Source organism: Coptis chinensis, chromosome 7 (genome assembly GCF_015680905.1).
Source record: "Coptis chinensis isolate HL-2020 chromosome 7, ASM1568090v1, whole genome shotgun sequence".
In the NCBI taxonomy this organism is placed as follows: domain Eukaryota; kingdom Viridiplantae; phylum Streptophyta; class Magnoliopsida; order Ranunculales; family Ranunculaceae; genus Coptis; species Coptis chinensis.
In genome coordinates this window covers 31,602,096-31,625,270 of record NC_141462.1, presented here as the reverse complement: position 1 = coordinate 31,625,270, position 23,175 = coordinate 31,602,096, and the positions used below count along the sequence as shown (strand labels likewise).

Below are 23,175 nucleotides of genomic sequence, written 5' to 3'. Positions count from 1 at the left end.
ATGGGAAGAACTCCTATATATTTTACAATGAGATTTTTTTAATTATTTTTCTTTTTATTTATTTCTATTTTTAGTGAGGACAAATCAGAAAGTTTTTTTCTAAGGAAGGAATTTGATAACTGTCAATCTTTTTTAGTAGACACGTGGCTGATTCCTGTTTCGCTTGGAGCTCTTGGAGCAAATCCCGTTGGGAGCAAAAAATCACTCCCCATACTCATCCAGTCTTTCTGGAAGTATAACAACATGAAACAAAGTTTTCAAAAAGGTGAAAAGGATATGTGGAAGTGAATGGACCGTATGACAACTCTTATAACACAGCACAACATAGTACATGCTTAAACAAGAAGTAAGAGGGCGAAAGAGAGTTCCGTACTCTCATCTATATGTAAAAAAAAAAAAAAATGGAGATGCAAGGATTCAAACCCTGATCGTCCTGGGTGAAGAAAAGCTTAGGGCCGAAAGCATTCTACATTACCAAGTTATGGGCTACACCTCTTATTGATAATGCAAATTAATCCAATTTATTACACAAAGTGATTATCATTGACCAAATGGCACATATTGCACACTTATTGAGGAAAAGAAAACTGAAACATTATTAATTTCGTAGTCTAACGACTAACGATTTTATCGACATTCAATTATTCATACAGTTTGCCCGACGATTATTATGACATAATATAATATTACATTGTACAGTAGGGGTGCCAACGGGTCGGTTTTGGGTTGGGTCTTAGCGGTTTCGGTTTGGGTTTTACTATTTGCAGTTTTATTGGTTTCGGTTCTCAGCGGTTTTAATATGAGAATTATAAAACCCAGCTCAAAACCATAAAAACCCATGAGTTTTTATCGGTTTCGGTTCTAATTCGGGTCTTTATTATTTATTATGATTATTAAACAATTTCAATAATTTAAATACTAAAACTTGCATTGTTTTTATTTTTATTTTTTTTATTTTCCTACATGATAATATTTTATATATAATTAGTGATGTATCAACAATCATATTTACATCAATTTATGAATATATATCAATCATACACGTTAAAACATTTACTATTCATGTGATAATTTAAACTTTTGATATAGAAATTAAAATATTAAAATATCTAACCTTATAATTTTGATTTTTTTTTTACGTACATACACATATATTTGTTTTCTTGTATTAACTCGATCGTGTACACGTACAATCACATATATTTGTTATATTGATATATTTTACGTGTATACACATATATTTGTACATGAGTATTAACTCGCATTTTAAATCGAAGATGCGAGTACATGCATCTTACAATTACATCTCATCACTAATTTTTAACATGAATATTATATATTGGTTTATAATAAGTGTGTGTACCACAATATATCAAACATGTGTATCCTATTTAAATATACACGTGCATAAGTTAATAAATATAAAATGTATTAGTTAATTTATAATATACACGTTGACATTATTATTAACAATCTATGATACACTTGTTTAACGTATAATTATAAAATATACATTTAACAACACACATTCACTATTATGCTATATATATTTAATAGACTTTTACACGTAAAAAATATATTTTATATTATGATGTATGAGTTTGATTATTTTAAATGTAATATAATATTAAATTTTATATATCGAAATCATAATAATCGGTTTCGGTTTCGGTTTGGGTACCTATGGGTTTTTTACTATTCGGTTCAACAGTTTCGGTTCTTTATCGGTTCGGTTTATAATGACCCATTTTAAATGGGTCTAATTTTTTAAAACCCAGAACCAAAACATTCGATTTCGGTTTCGGGTAATCGGGTACCCATTGGCACCCTATTGTACACCACACTTTCCAATTCCCTCTGATTTCAACATTTTCTTTAAAATTATTCTATATCTATTATTAGTATCACTAAAAGAATTTAGCAAAAACAAAAACCAATAAAGCCCAAAAGCCCATACAAATATCCGTCCAATAGCCCAGTAACATGCCCAATAAAACTCCCACTATTCTTCCTTCTCTACCGACATTGACACACTCAAAAATGTTGAAATTCAAGCGTTTGACAAATCTTTATTTCTCAAACCCAACCAATTTGTTTGAATCAAATTTTTACTAAATAAAACCAATAAATTTCACCCGTTATACAGAACCACCACTTATTGATTTCTCGACTTTTACAAGGTTAATCACATTTTTTTCACTGTAACTTTTTTCTTATTACTTAAATTACTCACATTGTTTTTGAACTTTCAGCTGGGGGATAAAGATGCTATAAAGAAAGAACGAGCTAGACTGTAAGTGACTTACTTGTTTTTCGTTTCTTTTAGGCATTTTTTCAAACATAATTTGGTCCCAAGTGTTTTTATGGTTTAGAGTAGCATAGTACAAAATATCAGGATATGGCTATATGTCGATCCGTGATTTATGGATATGCATCGTGGATATATCTCTCTATGTGGGGATATTTTACATTAGGGAATTTGTAAATATCGTAGATATATAGCAATATATCGATAAATAACTACAAAAATCAACAAATTGTGTGTGGGTATTTCTTACTGCAAATATCGTAGATATATTACGATATATCGATAAATATCTATGAATATCAATAGTATGACTATGCCTAATGAAGCACCAATTCCATAATTCATTTCCTCTTACAAGTTAAAATCTTACCCACGAAGTACTTTAATTCTTAATTAGTTGTAATTTATCACTATTTTCATGATAAAAAAGAAATAAAAAAATCATCACCATAAAATCACCTCACCATTTTTTTCCGTCTCTAAAAAGTACTAGTCAATTTATTTTTCTTTAAATTGTAGCACTCTCGATGAGCGTCATATTTACGTGAATAAAAGAAAGAGTCCCAAAAAAAAAACAAAAAAAAAAAAAAAAACAAAACAAAACCAAACCAAACCTTAAGTGTAGGTACTAGTCATAATTAACGTTTTACTTTTTCCAACCAATCAAATTAGTTTTGCTTTGTTTGAGCTTTTATTAAATGTAGATATTTTTGCATTTAATTTTTAATTTGAGCAAAAGAGAGATAGAAAAAAAAATATAAAACAAAAGATGTATAAATTTGATATATATATATATATATATAAAGAATTTGATAATCTAATTCTAATATTATATATACTCTATTACAAATTGAATTCAAGATATCAGATATTTCTCCATAAGGAGAGTGTGTTCATATATATATATATATATATATATATATATATATATATATATAAAGAATTTGATAATCTAATTCTAATATTATATATACTCTATTACAAATTGAATTCAAGATATCAGATATTTCTCCATAAGGAGAATGTGTTCCCATAAAAAAAAACGTAAGGAGAGTGACTGACCCACAACCACGTGTGGAGGTTGTAGCAGTACACATGTACTTCATCACACCAGTACTTGTAGTAAATTGAGGTGTTTGTTAAGTGTAAAAAAAAATTGTCAAAACTGGGTATAAATAGGTTTTTGCTATGCCAAAAGTAAGATAAAGTCACTTGGTTTTATTGTAAATTTGGCTAGCTTTAGGGGCATCAATAATTTTGTTGACTAATAATACATTGAATATATTGTGGATATTTTCAATTTATCACGTTTTTAGGAATTTATCACGATATATCAAGATATGTCGATGATTTTTATATATGCAGTCAAATTTTCAATAGATATCATGATATAACACGATATTTTGTACTATGTAGACTTGTAGAGCAGTACTGATGAAATCAATAGAGAGGGTATTTTGCTGATATTGCGGAACTTAAGAAACATGGTGGTAAGGTAAGGTATGTTAAACTAAGCTCCGGGTCGATTTCGATTTCATTTTTTAAGAAGTGTTTTAGTTTTGAGGGTTTTGAAATAATGTTAAACTAGACTAATTTGTAATGGACAATGGACGAATGCTCTTAATGAGCTTGACCCAAAAGACCCACCATGCAAGCTTAGTGTTCTGCCCACTGCTCAACTCCATAATCTTCTCTTTCTGGAAGACCTAGCAACTAAACCTGCATGACTACAAGCTGATGAGACAGGGATAAAGCCGTTACGTCTGCTTCCTAAGCACATATGCGACGATATACTTATGGAATACGGTGCTCTCAAGGCATTACATCTGGGCTGGGAACTACTGCAGATACTGTGGTCAACAAGTCGACAGACATTGTGGATACAATTGCAAGCCTTTCTTATTTTTACAAGCATGAGAGTTGTGGGCAGTGCACACTTTACAGAGAGGGGACAGGCCAAATGGCTATAGACGATAATTGAAAGATTGACTAATCTAATTGAGGGGCACACCATTTGTGCATTAGGCAATGTTACTGCTAGGCTGTTGCAGTGTCCATCATACATTTAAAACCTGAGCTTGAGAGGAGGATCAAGGAGCATGCAGACATAGAAAACTTAGATGTTGCATTATGTTCAGGGAAATAGTTGTTTTCATACTGTCCTTCCCTGTACTTGAATATTTCTTTCAGAACCTGAATGCTAAAAAAATCAGTGTTGTTTTTTTTAGACAATTTCTGCAACTGTTGTGTGGCGTGTGTAGCACGTGCATGATGCTAGTTAAGATGTATAAAAAGGCTAATTGGAGTAAAATGATTGTTAGTGGAGAGTACGTACATCATGGTTATGGAGAGCTTTGGGTGTGCAAAGCTCGATCAACTGACCCAGATTAGAGGTCCCTGCCTCCCTGGGGTTGCGCTTCTAAACTTTGCCCAAGTTGCATTGCCTCATATTTGTACAGCTTTAGCAACTGTAATTTTCTCATTTGGACTTTTTGCTTATTGTGAGTCCCTCTCTCACACATAAGTATTAAGTGTGAAACCGGCCTGCCCTCCTATTTCCTACAACATACATTAGTAAAGTTCAAGCTTGTGAAAACAAAACGAAAAACAAAAACTGATTCCACATATGACGTACATAATAAGATGATTACAAGGTAGAACGCCTCATTTGACTAACATCAAAATTGAAAGAGAGACACAACAGTGCATTAGTATGCGCATTAACACAACGGTATGTAGACCAGGGGCAAATACTAGTTCACCAATCTTGGTCTATTTTGGAGCAGAAGCTCCTATAGACAGTGATGTAGAAAGTATCGGGTTCCTCAATAGTTATGCACCTGAACTAAAAGCACTCAAAGTTTTTATAGAGGTATAACCTAATATGAAAAGTTTCAATGAGATAATTAGCAAATCTTCAGTTGGATATGGCAGTGATCTGATGATACTATACTTACAATCTTGTCCAATTTACTGCCATTTTACAGCGTCGTTACTACGGAAAATCAATGCCCTTTGGATCGTTTGAGGAGGCTTATAGTAACACAAGCACCCTTGGATAGTTTAACTCTGCTCAAGCACTAGCAGATTATGCGGAAGTGCTTGTTAGTTTAAAGAAAAACTTATCGGCTGAAAGTTGCCCTGTCATTGTCATTGGAGGATCTTATGGAGGAAGTGTCTACGAGTTTTCCAACAAATTTTTTTCAGTCATTAGTTATTAGTTAAACTATTTATCATTGACTACTTTTACAGTTTTACAGTGTTGGCATCATGGTTTCGCTTAAAATATCCCCATATTGCCTTTGGTGAACTAGCATCTTCAGCACCTATTCTTTACTTCGAAGATATGTGGGAGAAGTCAGAGACAGGAGCTTAGGCCAGAACGCGCTCAATTGGTTCATGACAAGTTCGATCGATATTGGTGTTTCTATAAAAAGGAAGACTCCATTCTTAGAAACAAGAGACGATTTTGTGCACTTGTGTTGTGCATATATATATCTCTGTAATGGAACCCTAAAAAATTAATCAAACAATAACATCTCTTTCTTCTCCCGTGGATGTAGGTTGCCGCAATGGCACCGAACCACTATAAATCTTGTATTTCTCTGTGATTGGTTGTTAAATTCTACATGGTATCAGAGCGGAGCGCTTAATCTCTTCTCTCAATCAATCTCAACTTACTCAAACACAAATAAACTATGACAGATCCAAAACCAAACCCTAAGTTTGTTGTAACAACAGAGGATGATTCTAATCCCGGTTGGAAGCTGTCATCAATTCTTTTGAATGGAACTAACTAAATACCTTGGTCCAGGACTGTTTCGCTATCTCTGGGTGGCAAGAGGAAATCGGGGTTCATTAATAGTGCAAAAGTGTGTCCTGCCATTAATGATGTCGAATACGAGAATTGGGTTTCCAATGACCAGCTTATTCGATCTTGGTTACTCAATTCGATGGAGTCAACTATTGCTGGAATTTTTAATTTTTCTGATTCTGCAAAGAAGATGTGGGATTCAATTGAAGATTTATACGGAAATCAGAATAATTATGCCCGTGTTTTTGAACTTCAACTTGCAATCGGTGCTTTGCAACAAGGTGAGAAGACTTTTACAGAACACCTTGGGAATCTTAAAAAATTGTGGGATGAGTTAAACATATATCGTCCACACACCACAGATGCTAAGACTCTTTTGAAACGGGCTGAAGATGATAAAATCTTCACAGTATTTCGTAGTCTTAAACCAGAATATGAAAATCTGGAAAACAATATTCTAATGGAAAGCACTCTTCCATCACTTGTTGCTATTTGTGCAACTATTCAGATAAAGGAAACAAGAAAGAAAACTATGAGCTCCGAGGTGAAATCTTCAATCTCTGAATCTATTGTATTACTTGTAGAAAATAATTTTCGAAAGAAGTCACAGGGATTTGAAAAAGGTAAGGGAAAAAGGGAACCGTCTCACTGTGATCATTGTGGAAAAAACTGGCACACCAAGAACCATTGTTGGGAATTACATCCGCATCTTAAAAAGGAACTGTCTAAGAAAGATCATGCTGCAATAGCCGAGACATCAATTTCCAACTCAGATATTAGTTATCAGTTGATTCAAATTCTCTAACAACTCACTAAGTCCATGCCATTTAGCAAAGGTCAGTATGTCTCAACTCATGTGTCAGGTAATTTACATGTTTATTTTACTATGCCAGAAAATAGTAACTCATGGATAATTGATTTGGGGGCTACTGATCATATGTCTAATTGTCTTGCCTCTGTCCATAATTTTGTATCCAAAACCGTCAAACATAATATTTCCATAGCCAATGGATCCATCGTTCCCATTCTAGGTAGTGGTCAAGTAGATTTTTTAATCAAAGTCTCAAGAGTGACGCTCTAGTTGTTCTTTCCTTCTCTGTCCAACTTCTATCTGTTGGAAAACTTACAAATTCTTCAAATTATGATGTCATTTTTTCTCCTAACTTTGTCGTCTTTCAGGATCGAAAGTCGAAGAGGAAGATTGGTGAAGGAATTTAGTCTAATGGGCTCTATTTATTGAAGTCGAATAAAAAGGCGTGTCAAGCTAGTGGGTTACTTGAGAGTCGCATTTTGCATAAAAGACTTGGGCATCCATCTAGTCACGTCCTGTCAAATTTGTTTCCGCATGTTTCTATAAACTCTAATGATGTTTGTGATGTTTGTCAATTTTCTAAACAAACTCGTTTCCCTTTTCCAAGCTCGCATACTATGTCTAATATTTTGTTTGAGTTAATCCACTCTGATTTATGGGGACCTGCTTTCATTAATTCTTATGATGGCTATAAGTATTTTGTGTTGTTTATTGATGATAAATCTCGTGCTACATGGTTATATTTGTTGAAATCGAAGATTGAGGTTGTGAATGTTTTCAAAGATTTTCATACTATGGTTACTAATCAGTTTATTGCAAAATCAAGATGTTTAGATTTGACAATGGCACTGAGTTTTGCAAAGGTCTGTTACCTGAGTACCTTTGTAACCAGGGGATAATTCATCAAACTAGTTGTGTTGGCACACCTCAGCAGAATGGTGTGGCTGAAAGAAAAAACAGACACCTTTTGGAGACCACTCGTGCTCTTATGTTGGGCATGAATGTTCCTAAGCAATACTGGTCTCATAGCGTCTTAACTGCTGCTTATTTGATTAATTGTCTTCCCAGTCGGGTTCTTGGTTTTAAATCCCATTGGAAGTGCTCAAATCTAGGTCGCTGGATCTCTCTCATCTACGAGTGTTTGGGTGTGTTTGTTATGTGCATCAGCAAGCTATTCATCGAGATAAATTTGATGCTCAGGCTACTCAATGTATTTTTGTTGGTTATTCTACCACACAGAAAGGCTACATATGTTACAATCCGGCGACAAAAAAACTGGTTGTCTCTCGTGATGTACGATTTGTAAAATCTGAAGTTTTTTTTCAAGATTCAGCTGTGCCTGGGAATTGGTCACAGAGGGGAGTGTTTGGCATATTTGGCACCTCTCCCAGGAGTTGGTGAAGATATAGTTCAAGTTGGTGAAGATATAATTCCTATCCTAGTGGTTGGTGAAGATATAGTTCCTATCCTAGTGGTTGGTGAAGATATAGTTCCTGCCGCAAAAGTTATTGAACCTACTGAAGTTATAGGTTCTATAGAAGACAGCGAGTCTTGGTAGCAAGATATCTTGAGCAAACCAAAGGGCGCCCCTCACTACTAATGACTTTACAGTAGACAAAGCGCGGGTGCACTTCCATGCTGAGCAACTAAGGGGCACGCGCGCTCTAGCTCCTCCAAAATACTCCAAAGACTCCCAGCCGACAATCGAAATGAGAGAGACGACCTCCAGTAACTCTCAAGGATTACTATAAATCTGATAGAGAACTGTATCCCCCAGTGATTCACAAGAATTTTTATTCATTGCATGACGTTTCATATCCTCTACAGGAGTATATAACGTATGTTAATATCATTTCATTTCATCATGCTTTTTTGAGTACAGTTGATGATGTGCAAGAACCCAAGAACTTTAGAGAAGCTAACTCTCGTCTAGTATGGAGAAAGGCGATGTAAGAAGAACTTCGTGATCTAGACGAGAATAAAACTTGGGAGATTGTTATGCTACCTTACGGAAAGAAAACAGTTGATTGTCGTTGGGTGTTCATAAACAAGTTCAACAGTGATGGTTCCTTAGAGAGGTCTAAAGCTCGACTCGTTGCAAGGAGATTCACCCAAACATGTGGTCATGACTACAATGAGACTTTTGCACCAGTTGTAAAGATGAACATGTTTAGAGTTCTTGTATCTCTAGCTGTAAATCAAGATTGGAAATTGTTTCAGATGGATGTTAAAAATGCATTCTTACACGGTGATCTTAAAGAAGAAGTGCATATGAGCATTCCACCTGGACATCCGAAGGAGACTAAGGTTGGATTAGTATGCAAGTTAAAAAAGGCTATCTATGGACTTAAACAATCTCCATGAGTGTGGTATGCCAAGCTCAGTTCTGTTCTAGCTATGACTGGTCTTAAGCGGAGTGATGTTGATCCTTCCTTATTTGTTAAGTCTAGCAAGTCAGGCTTGGTTGTTGTTCTTATTTATGTTGATGACATAGTTATCACATGTAATGACCATATCAAAATCTCTCAGTTCAAGGATTTACTGCACCAGAAATTTGTCATCAAGGATTTGGGTATTATGAAGTACTTTCTTGGGATCGAAATTGCTTATTCAAAAAGAGGCATATTTCTTAATCAAAGAAAGTATGTGTTGGATCTTTTGAGTGAAGCAGAAAAGCTGGGGATAAAACCATTTGATTCTCCAACTAACAGTGGAGTCAAGTTGGATAACACCGGTGATCTTCTTACTGACATTAGTCAGTATCATCGATTAGTTGGTAAACTAATATATTTAACTATTACCCGACCAGATATTTCTTATGCAGTAAACTTGGTTAGTCGTTTTATGCATGCTCCAAGAACTCCACATATGAATGCAGTTTCCAGAATACTGTAGTATCTGAAAGGGTCACCAGGCAAAGGTATTTGGATGCAGAAAAATGGGCATACATCTATTACTACTTATACAGATGCTGATTGGGCAGGATGTCTAGTTGATTAGCGGTCTACTTCTGGTTATTGTACCTTTGTGGGAGGTAATTTGGTCAGTTGGAAGAGCAAAAAATAGAATGTAATGGCTCGTTCTAGTGCTGAAGCTGAGTACAGAGCTATGGCTTCCACCACCAGTAAAATCATATGGCTTCGCGCTCTTATGAAGGATTTATGTTTTGGTTTGCATCTGCCAACTACATTGCTACAAATCCGATGTTTCATGAGAGAACTAAGCATATTGAAGTTGACTGTCATTTTGTGTGTGAAAAAGTGCAGTCTAACATTGTCACTACCTCCTTTGTTCGAAGTGACCAACGGCTTGCAGACATTTTTACCAAGGGACTTCCAGCTTCCAAGTTCCATGATATACTCTCCAAGTTAGGCTCGGTGGATATCTTTGCACCAACTTGAGGGGGAGTGTGAGAGAAATCAGAGACAGGCGCTAAGGTGCGGGTGTGGTTCTGTTGCACATGATGAAGGAGTGGGCGCGCTCAGTCGGTTCATGACAAGGACCGATATTGGTGTTTCTATAAAAGGGAAGACTCCATTCTTAGAAACAAGAGACGATTTTGTGCACTTGTGTTGTGCCTATATATATCTCTGTAATGGAACCTAAAAAATTAATCAAGCAATAACATCTCTTTCTTCTCCCGTGGACGTAGGTTGCCGTAATGGCACCGAACCACTATAAATCTTGTGTTTTGTCTCTGTGATTGGTTGTTAAATTCTACAAGATATAACACCCCATGAACAGTATTATTTGATTACCACAAAGGGGTACAAGGTCACATTTTAGATGGCATCATATTATTCTGATTTTTTTAGGATCTAAAATGTGCTAATTATATTATGGAGATTTCAGGAAGCTAGCATGAATTGCTATAATACCATACACCAGTCGTGGTAAAAAATCGACAAAATTGCTTCCAAACCATACGGTCTATCACTCCTTAGCAAGAAGTTCAAAATTTGCAAGTAATTCCATTCATAAGATTTTCCATTTTTTGTCTTGCTGCGCTGTAGTTGTTATTTTAATTTAATTTTCTTTTGCTTTTGCTCACTAATGGATTAACCTTTTGTTGGTAAGCCCCATAAAATCTTCTTCCGAGCTCAAAGATGACTTGAAACAGATATATATTGGGGCTGCTTAGTATGATAAACCTCCTATCTATCCTGTTAAAATGATATGTGATGCCATTGATGTTTTTTTTTTGCACACAAGTAAGGTATATTATATAGAAGAGAAGAATGTAGGGAGGATCTCTTTACAACATTAGAACCTTCAGGTGAACCTAAAGTAAGTTCTATGAGGACATTTTATAACTCTTACAAACTCGGGCTTTGCTGCTGCATCTACAGCAAAATTCGCTTCTCGGAATACATTTATGTTGCTTCAAAACGGACTACTGATATTCTTGCTAGGATTCTTGTTGGTGTTGCCGCTGTTAAGGGGAATAAAACATGCTACGACCTTAACCAAATAGTCACTGAAGCAGACATACGTTGGAATTGGCAAGTAATTTGTAATCAATGTAACAGAAACTTTCTCTATCCTTGAATCGTTAAAACAGACTATTTTAAATTTATTTCACTTCTCTACCCCCTGAATCGTCATTTGAGATGTAGAAGATTACTATAATGGACTCTAACATGGTTAATTTCAAACAAAAGGTAAAGAATTTAAAACAATAGGAATTAAGACCAAAAGATTAGCTTGTAATTCACCTGTGTAAGCCTACAAATCGATTGGGTTTCAAAACTCTAGCCATATATATATATATACCAACCTAGTTCTTTATTTTTCTCTTGATATCTATACAAACTTATGGATGGTGTTCTGACCATTTTGTCTGGGTGTCTCAAGACTTGTACTGATCTAGTGATTCCAATGGGACGTGAACGACAACAATATGTTCCCGATATCACCTTTCATTCTAAAAGATTTCACTAAACCATGCCGAGCAGATTTCAGGGTTGATGTCACCCCAAGACTGTTAGGATTGAATTAATTAAACCCGACCAACACGACGACCAACGATCAAAGAAAACTCAAACAGAACACATGAAGCGAAATAAACAAGAGAAAAGAAGAACCCAAGATTTACGTGGTTCAGCAATTGTTGCCTAATCCACAAGCGCACCAATTTCGACTAATATCAAAGAGAGATTTACAATGTCAAGCGGCCACACACAAACACCAAATCTCTCTCCCTCACAATTACACAATGCACTCACAAATTCGCAATCTATGCATTGTAGCACACTCACCGATATTGGCGATCTATGCACTCAATGTTGTCTCACAAAAGCAATACCCAGTCCTATTTATAGGCTCCCATCAAGTACCACAAACGTAAGAGAACTTGGTTTCTAAAATCGATTTTGGAAACCGAAGTCGTACTGGACAAGTATCCAATTTGGTATTCAATTAGGTGATGCTTAGTTTCCTATTCAATTTAGAAACCAAGATGCTATCCCATACCCACATGTGATCAAGTTCCACAATACTTAACAATCTCCCACTTGGAGACTGATAAACAAAGTAACTCTAATCTATGTATATCCGGTGCATAATGGCACGCTTCATTTACGGTCCTCAAGCTAGAAGACCAACTGAAGCTTAACACAGGCTTAGTCAACAGCTTCAGTTTCTCAGACCAACAGATCAGTTTCTCAGTAGTCACAGGCTTAGTGAACATATCCGCTGGGTTCTGGCTTCCTTGAATCTTCTCGAGTACTAACACCTCATCCTCCAAAAGTGACCTAATGAAATAGTAGCATATATCAATATGTTTAGTCCTTGAATGGAATGCTGAATTCTTTGCTAGATGAATTACACTTTGGCTATCACAATCAACACATGTCTTTCTTGTTTCAAACCTAACTCTCCCAGCAAACCTTGCAACCATATCATCTCTTTGCTAGCCTCAGTGACTGCAACATATTCTGCTTCTGTGGTAGACAATGCAACTATCTTTTGCAACTGTGAAACCCAATTCACAACTGTCACACCCACTGTAAAGACATAACCAGTTGTGCTTCTCCTACGATCCACATTTTCTTCAAAGTCTGCATTAGCCTTGCAAGTTTAGATCACCCCAGTGATAACACAAACAAACATTGATAGTACCTTTCAAGTAACGCAATATCCATTTTACTGCCTCCCAGTGTTGCTTCGGGATCACTTATAAATTTGCTCACAACTCCCACTACTTGAGCAATGTCTGGCCTCGTACAAACCATAACATACATTAGACTTCCAATGGTTGAGGCATATGGTACTTGCTTAGCCATGAAATCTCTATCTCATTGTGACTTGGAAGACTGTTCCTTAGATAATCGAAAATGACTAGCCAAGGGCATGCTAACAGGTTTAGCATCATTCATGTTGAATATCTTAAGGGCACGTTCAACATAATCAGCTTGAGATAGTTTCAAAATTCCTTTTTCTCTATCTTTACTGATTCTCATCCCAAGAATTTGTTTGGCTGCACCCAGATTCTTCATAGCCTGCCAACTGTTTCTTCAGATTCTCAATCTCACTCATATCCATCCAGCTACCAACATATCATCGACATATAGCAACAAGATAATGTAGCTAGAATCAAAATTCTTGAAGTAACAACAATGATCGGCGTTACACTTGAAGAACCCATTGTTTTGCATAAAACAATCAAACTTCTTGTACCACTGTCGAGGTGCATGTTTCAAACCATATAAACTATTTTTGAGCTTACACACCATTTCCTCCTTACCATCTACTATGAAGCCCTGTGGCTAATGCATATAAATTTCCTCATCCAGGTCACCATGAAGAAAAGAGATCTTTACATCTAACTACTCTAGATGTAGATCCTCAGTTGCCATAATACTTAAAGTTGTCCTAATAGTAGTAAGCTTCACCACCGGAGAAAATACCTCAGTGTAGTAAATACCATGCTTTTGCTGAAATCCTTTGACTACTAATCTAGCCTTGTGCTTCTTGGAGCTATTATGCTCCTCTTTCAATCGGAATACCCACTTATTTTGCAAGGCCTTCTTCCCCATGGGTAACTCAACCAACTCCCATGTTCCATTTATGATGAGAAAGTTCATCTCATCATTCATCGCAAGCTCCCACTTGCTTGCATCTTCTACCTCCAATGTTTCATCATAGCACTGGGGTTCACCACTGTCAGTAAGTAGCAAGTTAACATCATAAGTAGATGAAGGGTACTTCGTGCTCGGCACAGGTGGCCTAGATGTCTTCCTAGGTTTAGGGGCTGGAGTTGGACTATATGGTGTTGCATTCTCAACACTACCATTTGTGTCTAATCGAGGAACCTCAACAACTTGTTGTTGCTTTGTACCGTGACTAACTTCAAGATCTTCCAACTCAAGATATTCAACGTCACTGGGTTGTGTGTCATTCCTATCTTTGTACCTCACCTTCTCATTAAATACAACATCTCTACTCCTTATGATTTTTAGATTCTGGTAATCCCAAAACCGATAGCCAAACTCATCACCACCATATCTAATGAACACACACTTCAGTGATTTATGGCCAAGCTTACCCCTAGATTGATCACTGATATGCACATATGACACACATCCAAATACTTGCAGATAAGAGAGATTCACCTACTTGCCGCTCCAAACCTCCTCAGGCAACCTGTGATCCAATGGAACTGATGGCCCATGGTTAATAAAGAAAGTTGGTGTACTGACTGCTTCGGCCTATAACAATTTTGGTAACCCTGCCTATAGACGCATGCACCATGCATGCTCTATCAATGACCTGTTCATTCTCTCAGCCACCCCATTCTGTTGAGGTGTCCCTGGCAGTGTTTTCTCTATCCAAATTCTATTTTCAGCACAATACTCCTTGAAGCCATTATCATTATACTCTCCACAATTATCAGACCTCAAACATTTCACCTTCAACCCTGTCTCATTTTCCACCATAGCTCTCCACTTCTTGAACATATCAAAGACTTCAGATTTCTGCTTCAAGAAATATACCTATACTTTTCTGGTAGAGTTATGAATGAAAGTCACAAAATATGACTTGCCACCAAGACATCTGTATGAACCAACTCAAGCTTCTGTTGCTTCGGAGTTCTTCCCACTTTCTGAAAGCTAACATATTTCTGCTTCCCATAAATGCAGTTCTCACATAAGTCAATCTCAGTTGACTTCAAACCCGGTAGCTTTCCTTGTGAATGAAGGACTTGCATTCCTTTTTCACTCATATGGCCAAGTCTGTGGTGCCACATGTTTAGGTCATCTTTGCCTTCAACAATGCCAACAGAACCACAATCATTCATGGTCAAATAGAGAGTACCATCTTTTTTTCCACATGCAATAAGCAATGCACCTTTCGATACCCTCCAATTTTCATCTGTAAAACTGGTAGTGTATCTTTCATTTGCTAGTTGCCCTACAGAAATTAGGTTTCTCTTCAAATCGGGAACAAGTCTCACATCTTTCAACTTCCATACAGACCCATCGATCTTAATCTGTACATCACTTTTACCAACAATACTACAAGCCTTGTTATCACCCAAATAAATTATACCAAGATTACCTGGAACATAGCTTTGCAACACATCCTTATTTGAGGTTGCATGGAATGAAACACTCGAGTCCAGCAACCAGGAATCGTCTCTTTCTTCCATAGAACAAATCAACGCATCATCAAATGCCTCGACCACATTTACTTATTGGTGTTTCTTCTTCTTCTTCTTCTTCCCATGTCTTTTACCATTCTCTTTCTTGGGGGACCAACAATCAAATGAATAATTTCTTGCCACAGTTGTAGCACTCAATCTCAGACACATCAACCTTAGATTTTCCTCTAGATTGTGATATCTTCCTTTAACCATTACCCCTTTCTGAACTTCTACCTCTGCTCTCAAAACTCAGTGCAGACTCTGAAGTGGAAGCCACGCTATCTATTTGTCTTCTGGTTTCTTTAGTTAATATCATACTAACAACATCATCATATTCTAATTTTGATTTACCAACATAAGCACTAATTACAAAAACTGTGGCTTTCCAACTCGGTGACATCTGCCAAAGAATTGCGCAAGCCATTACCTCATTACTAAAAGTGATCTCAACATACTCAAGTTGGTCTTTGATCTCATTGAACAAGTTAAGGTGCTCTTTGAATGATGTACCTTCAGCCATCCTCAACGTGAATAACTTTGTTATCAAGTGCACCTTATTAGCGACAGAGGGTTGTTCATACATAGCAGAGAGAGCCTTCATGAGATCCATCATAGTCTTCTCATTCTTGATGTTAAAAGCTACTGACTTTGCCAGCATCAAGCGGATTGTGCAAAATGCCTTTCTATCAAGCACTGCCCATTGTTCATCTGTTGCCCATGTTGGCTTCGTTCCTGTCAATGGATGATAAATATCATTTTGATACAAATAGTCTTCAATCTGCATCTTCCAGAATCCAAAATTCGTTCCGTCAAACTTCTCAATCTTAAGCTTTCCTTCATTGCCCACCATTGTTCCCACAAGAGCAATCAACGCCCAAGATCTACAATAAATCCCATGGCTCTGATACTACTTTGTTAGGATCGAATTAATTAAACCCAAACAACACGACGACCAACAAACAAGAAAACTCAAACATAACACAAGAAGCGAAATAAACAGGAGAAAAGAAGAACCCAAGATTAACGTGGTTCGGCAATTGTTGCCTAATCCACAAGCGTACCAATTTCCACTAATATCAAAGAGTGAATTATAATATCAAGAAGCCACACACAAACACCAAATTTCTCTCCCTCACAATTACACAATGCAGTCACAAATTCACAATCTATGCACTATAGCTTACTCACCGATATTGGCGATCTATGTACTCAATGTTGCCTTACAAAAGCAATACCTAGTACGTTGGCTAAGGTCCTATTTATAGGTTCCCATCAAGTACCACAAACGTAAGAGAACTTGGTTTCTAAAATTGATTTTGGAAACCGAAGTCGTATTGGACAAGTATCCAATTTGGTATTCAATTAGGCGATGCTTAGTTTCCTATTCAATTTAGAAACCAAGATGTTATCCCATACCCACGTGTGATCAGGATCCACAATACTTAACAAAGACCACATTAGATTGTAACTGAGTTTGGTGGGCCTGTAAGTTAAGTTCATGATGTTCATACATTTCAATGAATTTAACATGAGACACAAGCCCCGCTCGTACATTCATTTGTTGCTTGAATGAACTTGGCTGAATCATCAACCTTACAAGTACAACATGTTTACTTTCATTCAAAACTGTAGGGTATAAAAAACGTCCTGAAAAAGTTTGGTAACAACATTATATTTTATAATGGGCTAATGGATCCTTACAGCGGCGGAGGGTAATCCACATACAGTTTCACTATTTTCTTCTCTACCTACTATTTTCCACAGCTTGCATTCTTTGACTTTTTTTTTTGGGTGATTAACAGGGTACTACATAACATATCAGATAGTGTGGTAGCCATATTAACAACTAATGGTATGCCTCTTCCACAGTTGCACCTTATTGTTGCAATAATTGGCATGCCAGTTAAACTAACAGTAACTACAGAAGACAAATTAAAATGATCAAATGGACTAGTGATTTGAGCATAATGTTCAGGATCTCATGCATTAGATGTAGTTACTCCATCAAAAGATGATCCAAAATGGTTAGTCGAGATGTGAACTTCTAAGATCAGCATCATGAAGGGTTGGATTGCATAGTACTATGCAATGCTCAAAAGTTAAAAAAACCATTAATGTGGTGTACTTCTATGTCTTGGTGCTCTATTTGATTATCAAATAAGTTTGACTATATTAATCTTTGACGCAAGGCAGCATATTGGCTAAATGATTATCAAAATGTTGTTATGTTTACAAAATCCATTTCTAATATTAGCAAGAAGAGCATAAAATGTTTAGTTTATTTGCATGTATAAGCCAATTACAATAATAAACATAGATGGAGACGGACCCCAAAGGTTTTGAAGAACCTTTGTGTTCTATGTATTATTATCAATATGAAAATTTCTGAATACATAGAGGTTTGCCCCCCCTCAAAATAAGTTCAAATATTTTACTACCGTCCCTTCAAACTTTTTGACTATGTTTTTTAAACATGAAGCTACAGCATAGTCTTCTTATAATAGGTGTAGGTGTAGGAGCGCCATATCAAACCCAAGTGTTTTATAGGAACCGAGAATAGAAGTAAGTCAAGTAACACACAATTAAGTTGAGCAGAAAATCCTTGCAAAGTCACAGCTTACTTGCTCTACCCAAATATAAAAAAGTAAAGCCTTATTATACCATTTATACCCTTTCTTTAATAAGGTCTCATTCTATCTTCACTTTTCATTTTACCTTTATGAGTTTTGAAAGAAAGGGGGAAAATCGCTCATTTTAATGCTTCCATAACTTAAACTAATTTATTTCAATTCACAGCAAGGATTTGCTAATTTTGATGGAAAGAAGTCAAAAAATGATGTTAGAAGAAGATGTAAGCATTTTAAAACCCTGATATTAAACTATTTTTTTCAATTTGTTTGTAATTTGTTGATTTTGATTCTTTTTTTTTGTTAGAGTACGTGTTTGTTCCACTTGTTATTTTGCTGAGAAATATTGGTTTTACTGTTTTAGGCTTTTAGCTCACCTCCAAATGAGTGAAATGACAAATCCACACTTCTGACTTCTGTGAATCTATTCACTTGCTCAATACTTGGGAACTTAAGTCTTCAGAGCTTGGGAAAACAAAAGGTATTGTTTAAAAACGAAATTTATATTTAACTTACTCTGATTTTAGCGTTACGTGTTGACGATGTTATATTGCTATCTTTTAATTAAATACATATTTACATCGCTGACTTGCTGAGTTGTTGTGATATTGGCTTGGAAGTCTAGTACTATGTCATTTGGGTATTTATGTTTTGATGTTTGTGTTTGTTTTTCGGCGAACAGTTGATTAGTTGAGCAAACTGACCAAGTACAGAAAACCTGTGGGAGTTCCCTCTGTATTTGGACTTGTTATTCATGAGGAAAAATACACTTGATTCGTACTTTACTCGATGCCCTTTTAAAGCTCCTAGAGTTGAACTTGAAGATGGTGGATCTTCCAATGCTCCTAGAGTTGAACCTGAAATTGTTGGACCTTCCATATCAACTTGTGTTGAATCTCAAGAAGTTGGTCTGCATCTGCCTGAAGCTTCTAGAGTTTTATTCGGAAAAGTTGGTCCTTCTGAAACTCATAGAGTGGACTCTCAAGAAGTTGACACTTCTTTAGTAAGGGATCTAGGGTTGAGAAAAACAAATATGGGATTATCCAAGTTCTGAACGAGATGAGATTAGACGTGCTTATATCATTGCTAGATCATGTCAACCTAAGCCTCCAACAAATCAGCATTTTCTTCATGATAAGAATCATCGTTGCTTTCAAGAAAGTTGGTACAAATCATTTCCAGATTGGTTAGAATATTCTGAATTGAAAAATTGTGCCTTTTACCTTCCATGCTTCCTCTTAAAAAGCCATCTCAACGCACTGGAGCTAGTGTGTTCATGGTTGGCGGATTTTCTTAGTGGAAGAAAGTCAATGATGGCCAGAATTGTGCTATTTTATCTCACGTCAGAAAGGGTCCGAACTCGATACATAGAGTTGCTATAGCCTAATGAAACAAAAGCAACATATTGAGAATATTGTTGAAAAACAAACTTCTAAATAGATTGGTAGTACTCGATTGTGGCTTGGAACAACGACGAAGTGCAGTGGTTAGATATCTTACACTCCAAGGTTCTGCTCTTAGAGGCCACGTTGAAAGCAAAACTTCTAACAACCTAGGGAACCTTCTTAAAATGATAAAGTTATTGGCTTCGTATAACAAAGATATTGATGCTACAATTTTGGATAATGCTCCTAAAAATTGTACCTATACTTCTCCTACAACTCAAAGGTAGATTCTTACTATTTTGTCAAACAAAATACGCAAGTGTATTCGTTAGGAGATTAGTGATGAGAAGTTTTGTATTATAGTGGATGAAGCTCGAGATGAATAAAAAAGGGAGCAGATGGCAATGGTTTTGAGATTCGTCGATAAACATGGTTTAGTACGGGAGCATTTCTTTGATATAGTTCATGTGAAAGATACCATGTCGACAACTTTGAAAGAAGCAATATGCAAAGTCCTTTCTCGCCATGAACTTAGTGTGAAAAATATTTATGGGCAAGGATATGATGGTGCGAGTAATATGCATGGTGAAGTGGACGGTTGCAACGTTTATTCTCTATTAAGTGTCCTTTTGCGTACGATGTCCATTGTTTTGCTCATTGTCTCCAGTTAGCACTAATTGCAGTAGCTAAAGATGTTAAACCTATTTGGCAATTTTTTTCCCACTTTCATGTTGTAGTCAATGTAGTTGGTGTCTCCTGCAAAAGAAATGATCAGTTGAGAGATGTTAGAGCTGCTAAAATTGCACACTTGCTTGCTATTAATGATAAGTTTGAAACTGGCAGTGGGAAAAACCAAGTAATGACTAGGAGTGGCATTTGGGTTCCATTTCCAGTTTGATAATGTTGTTTAGCACAACATGCACAGTCTTAAGTCAGGTAATTGATGATGGAGCGGACAACAATTCAACGTGTAGAGGCGGATGGAGTGTATGATGTAATTACGACTTTTGAGTTTGTATTTATCCTCCATCTTATGAGAGAAATCATGGAGATTACTGATGACCTTTGCCAAGCTTTGCAATGCAAGTCACAAGATATATTGAATGCAATGCACTTGGTGTCCTCAACCAAAACACTTATTCAAAAATTACGAGCTGATGGTTGGGTTACTTTGTTAGCGAAAGTTTAGTTGTTTTGTAGAGATCACCATATACTCATTCCTGATATGGCTTGTATTTACATGGTAGGTCGAGGACGAGGTCGTACTCAAGATTCTCTTACCAATGGGCATCATTTTCAAGTTGAAATTTTCATGTGTACAATTGATTCACAGCTGCAAGAATTAAATCACAGGTTTAAGGAGGATGTAATGAGATTGTTTGTTCTTAGCTTGGCTTTATATCCCAGGAACAATTATAGATCATTCAAAATTAATGATATTTGTGATCTTGCAAATAATTATTATCTGATGGATTTCACCGAGCAAGAAAATTTCCATTTGAGATACAAGTTGCAAAACTATGAGAATGACATTCTCGTACACTCTGAGTTTCAAAATTTGTCAACCATTTCCAAGTTGTGCCCAGTTTTGGTAGAAACAGGAAAGTCAACAATTTATCATCTTATAGATAGACTGATTCATCTTGTATTGACTTTACCTGTTTCAACTGCTACATCGGAACGTGCATTTTCAGCAATGAGGATTATAAAGACTAGGCTGCATAATAAGATGGAAGATGATTATCTAGAAAATTCTTTGCTCGTGTTTATTGAGAAAGATATTGCTAGACAATTTGATATAGATTCTATCATAGATGTTTTTGATGTCTTGAAGAAAACTTGGCGAAAGTGGCTTCAAATGTCTGACTTGACTATTTGAGCTCCTTGTTCAATCTTTTTGTATAGGAGGATATATGCTAACAGACTAATAACTCCTTTTTGTTTGTAAATATGGTATGTGGATACAAGTGATCATGATTAATTGTATATCCTCTTTGATTTTTTAATCATACTTTTTGATAACTAATATATGTATGCAGAAACTGTCAATCTAAATGTGGTGTGTGTATTCTAAGATTTTGATTGTTGTTTACTTACTGTCCATTACTATGGACAATGTACAAGTCATTTTCTGGTTCTTAATTTATATGTTGGACTATAATGTAGTGTGAGTGAATTTGTACTGGAAGAATGAAAAAAATAAGTGGTGCTAAATTGTTTATTAATTTTTGTTTTCAGGCTTTGATGTGGTGACGACCATAGCTGTTATACCTACTTACAAACCATCCGATCAGATATGCCAATTCAATGATTTGGCTGAGTTTTTTTGGAGATGAAAGAGCTCAGAGTGCACATAATATATGGAATAGACCTCTTAAAACAGTATATATAAGTGACTGTGGGGAGTATAAAGTGGCCAAGCCTTTGCTTTATCCTAGTCTACCTTGATTGTTCCTTTTCGAGATCCATGGGGTATGTTCATAATTTGAATGTTTTACTTCATCTACTAATACATTTTGTTATCCCTTGTTAATTACATGGTCAAAGTAGTAAACACGCTTCATGTTATTTCATTTTCTGAAATAGTATAAGCACTCCCCCCTAGGTCAGATTTCTGGCTCCGTCCGGCCGTCCCTATATATTACTGCCCCAAGGTCAGATTCTTGGCTCCATCCCTGATAATAAATGTAATCATCCAAAAAGTAAGTAAAAAAATCACTAATACGATAATTTCTGTGCATCTAGAAACACTATGAATATTATGGGCCTTTGTTGCACGGACTATGTGGGGCATTTCCTGAGATGACAAATTCAGATTATTTAAAAGCTTTGGATTTGGTGATCAAGAACACCTCAATGAGACCATTAGACCAACAAATTAAATGGCATGCTAACTGTAAGGGGGATTTCCTGTCATTGAACAGATGACACGTGTATAGGAAATAATCTAAGACTATAGATGTCTAGAATAAGACGAGGACCATCAGATCAGTTCTGTGAATAAGTGATCTCGTGCTTAGCACGAGTATTTAGTGGACATATGCTAGGCACGTGGCTGACCGCCTCTAAGTATGACATTTTTCCAAGTCGTTAGGAACTGATATAGACAGTTCTTGAACAGAAGAAAACTGAAGATGGCGATCTTTGATGATAAGGAAGGAATCATGATGACATATCTTAGGAGTTACCTTTTAATATAATATGCCCATACACGATGGGATATTATGATCAACAAGGAAACTTACCTCTCATAAGATATGGTTTAGATTCAGACTTCCATAAGGAGAGGAATCCTAATAGGAAGGCAGAGTCCAAAGATGGAAGGGAACTCACAAGTGATGAGGACAGTCTTAACCCTAGAACTGTCGTAGCTCTTCCTATATAAACCATAAAGATTCGCTCTTATGAACTACGCAAAATAGGGTTTGATTCTCCTAAATAAACAAGGAGATACGTAGGCAGCCGCCAGGCGGTTCAACCCTGAACTCACAGTCATCTCATCCCTTCTCTACTTAATCAAAGCTTCTAGATCACAAGGCACAGAGGAAGATCAGGAGATACTCGAAAACTCCCCTACATCTTGTGG

The 23,175-nt window shown here is 36.2% G+C and overlaps 1 protein-coding gene and 1 pseudogene across 1 annotated transcript; both read left to right on the top strand.

Moving 5' to 3' along the window:
- The first annotated feature begins 5,021 nt into the window (after nt 1-5,021).
- On the top strand, nt 5,022-17,617 carry LOC147487130 (uncharacterized; annotated as a pseudogene).
- Nucleotides 17,618-19,987: 2,370 nt separating this feature from the next.
- On the top strand, nt 19,988-21,468 carry LOC147487129 (uncharacterized). Its single transcript, XM_086573947.1, has 3 exons — nt 19,988-20,162; nt 20,327-20,445; nt 20,923-21,468. The coding sequence occupies exons 1-3, from the start codon at nt 19,988-19,990 to the stop codon at nt 21,466-21,468; spliced, it is 840 nt and encodes a 279-aa protein (XP_086430073.1).
- The last annotated feature ends 1,707 nt before the right edge of the window (nt 21,469-23,175 follow it).

Coding starts and splice junctions, on each gene's coding strand:
- LOC147487129 (XM_086573947.1), top strand. CDS start 19,988: ATGGCAATGGTTTTGAGATTCGTCGATAAACATGGTTTAGTACGGGAG. Junction 20,163..20,326: donor GCAAGGATATGATGGTGCGA/GTAATATGCATG, acceptor TTCATGTTGTAG/TCAATGTAGTTGGTGTCTCC. Junction 20,446..20,922: donor CTGGCAGTGGGAAAAACCAA/GTAATGACTAGG, acceptor ATTGATTCACAG/CTGCAAGAATTAAATCACAG.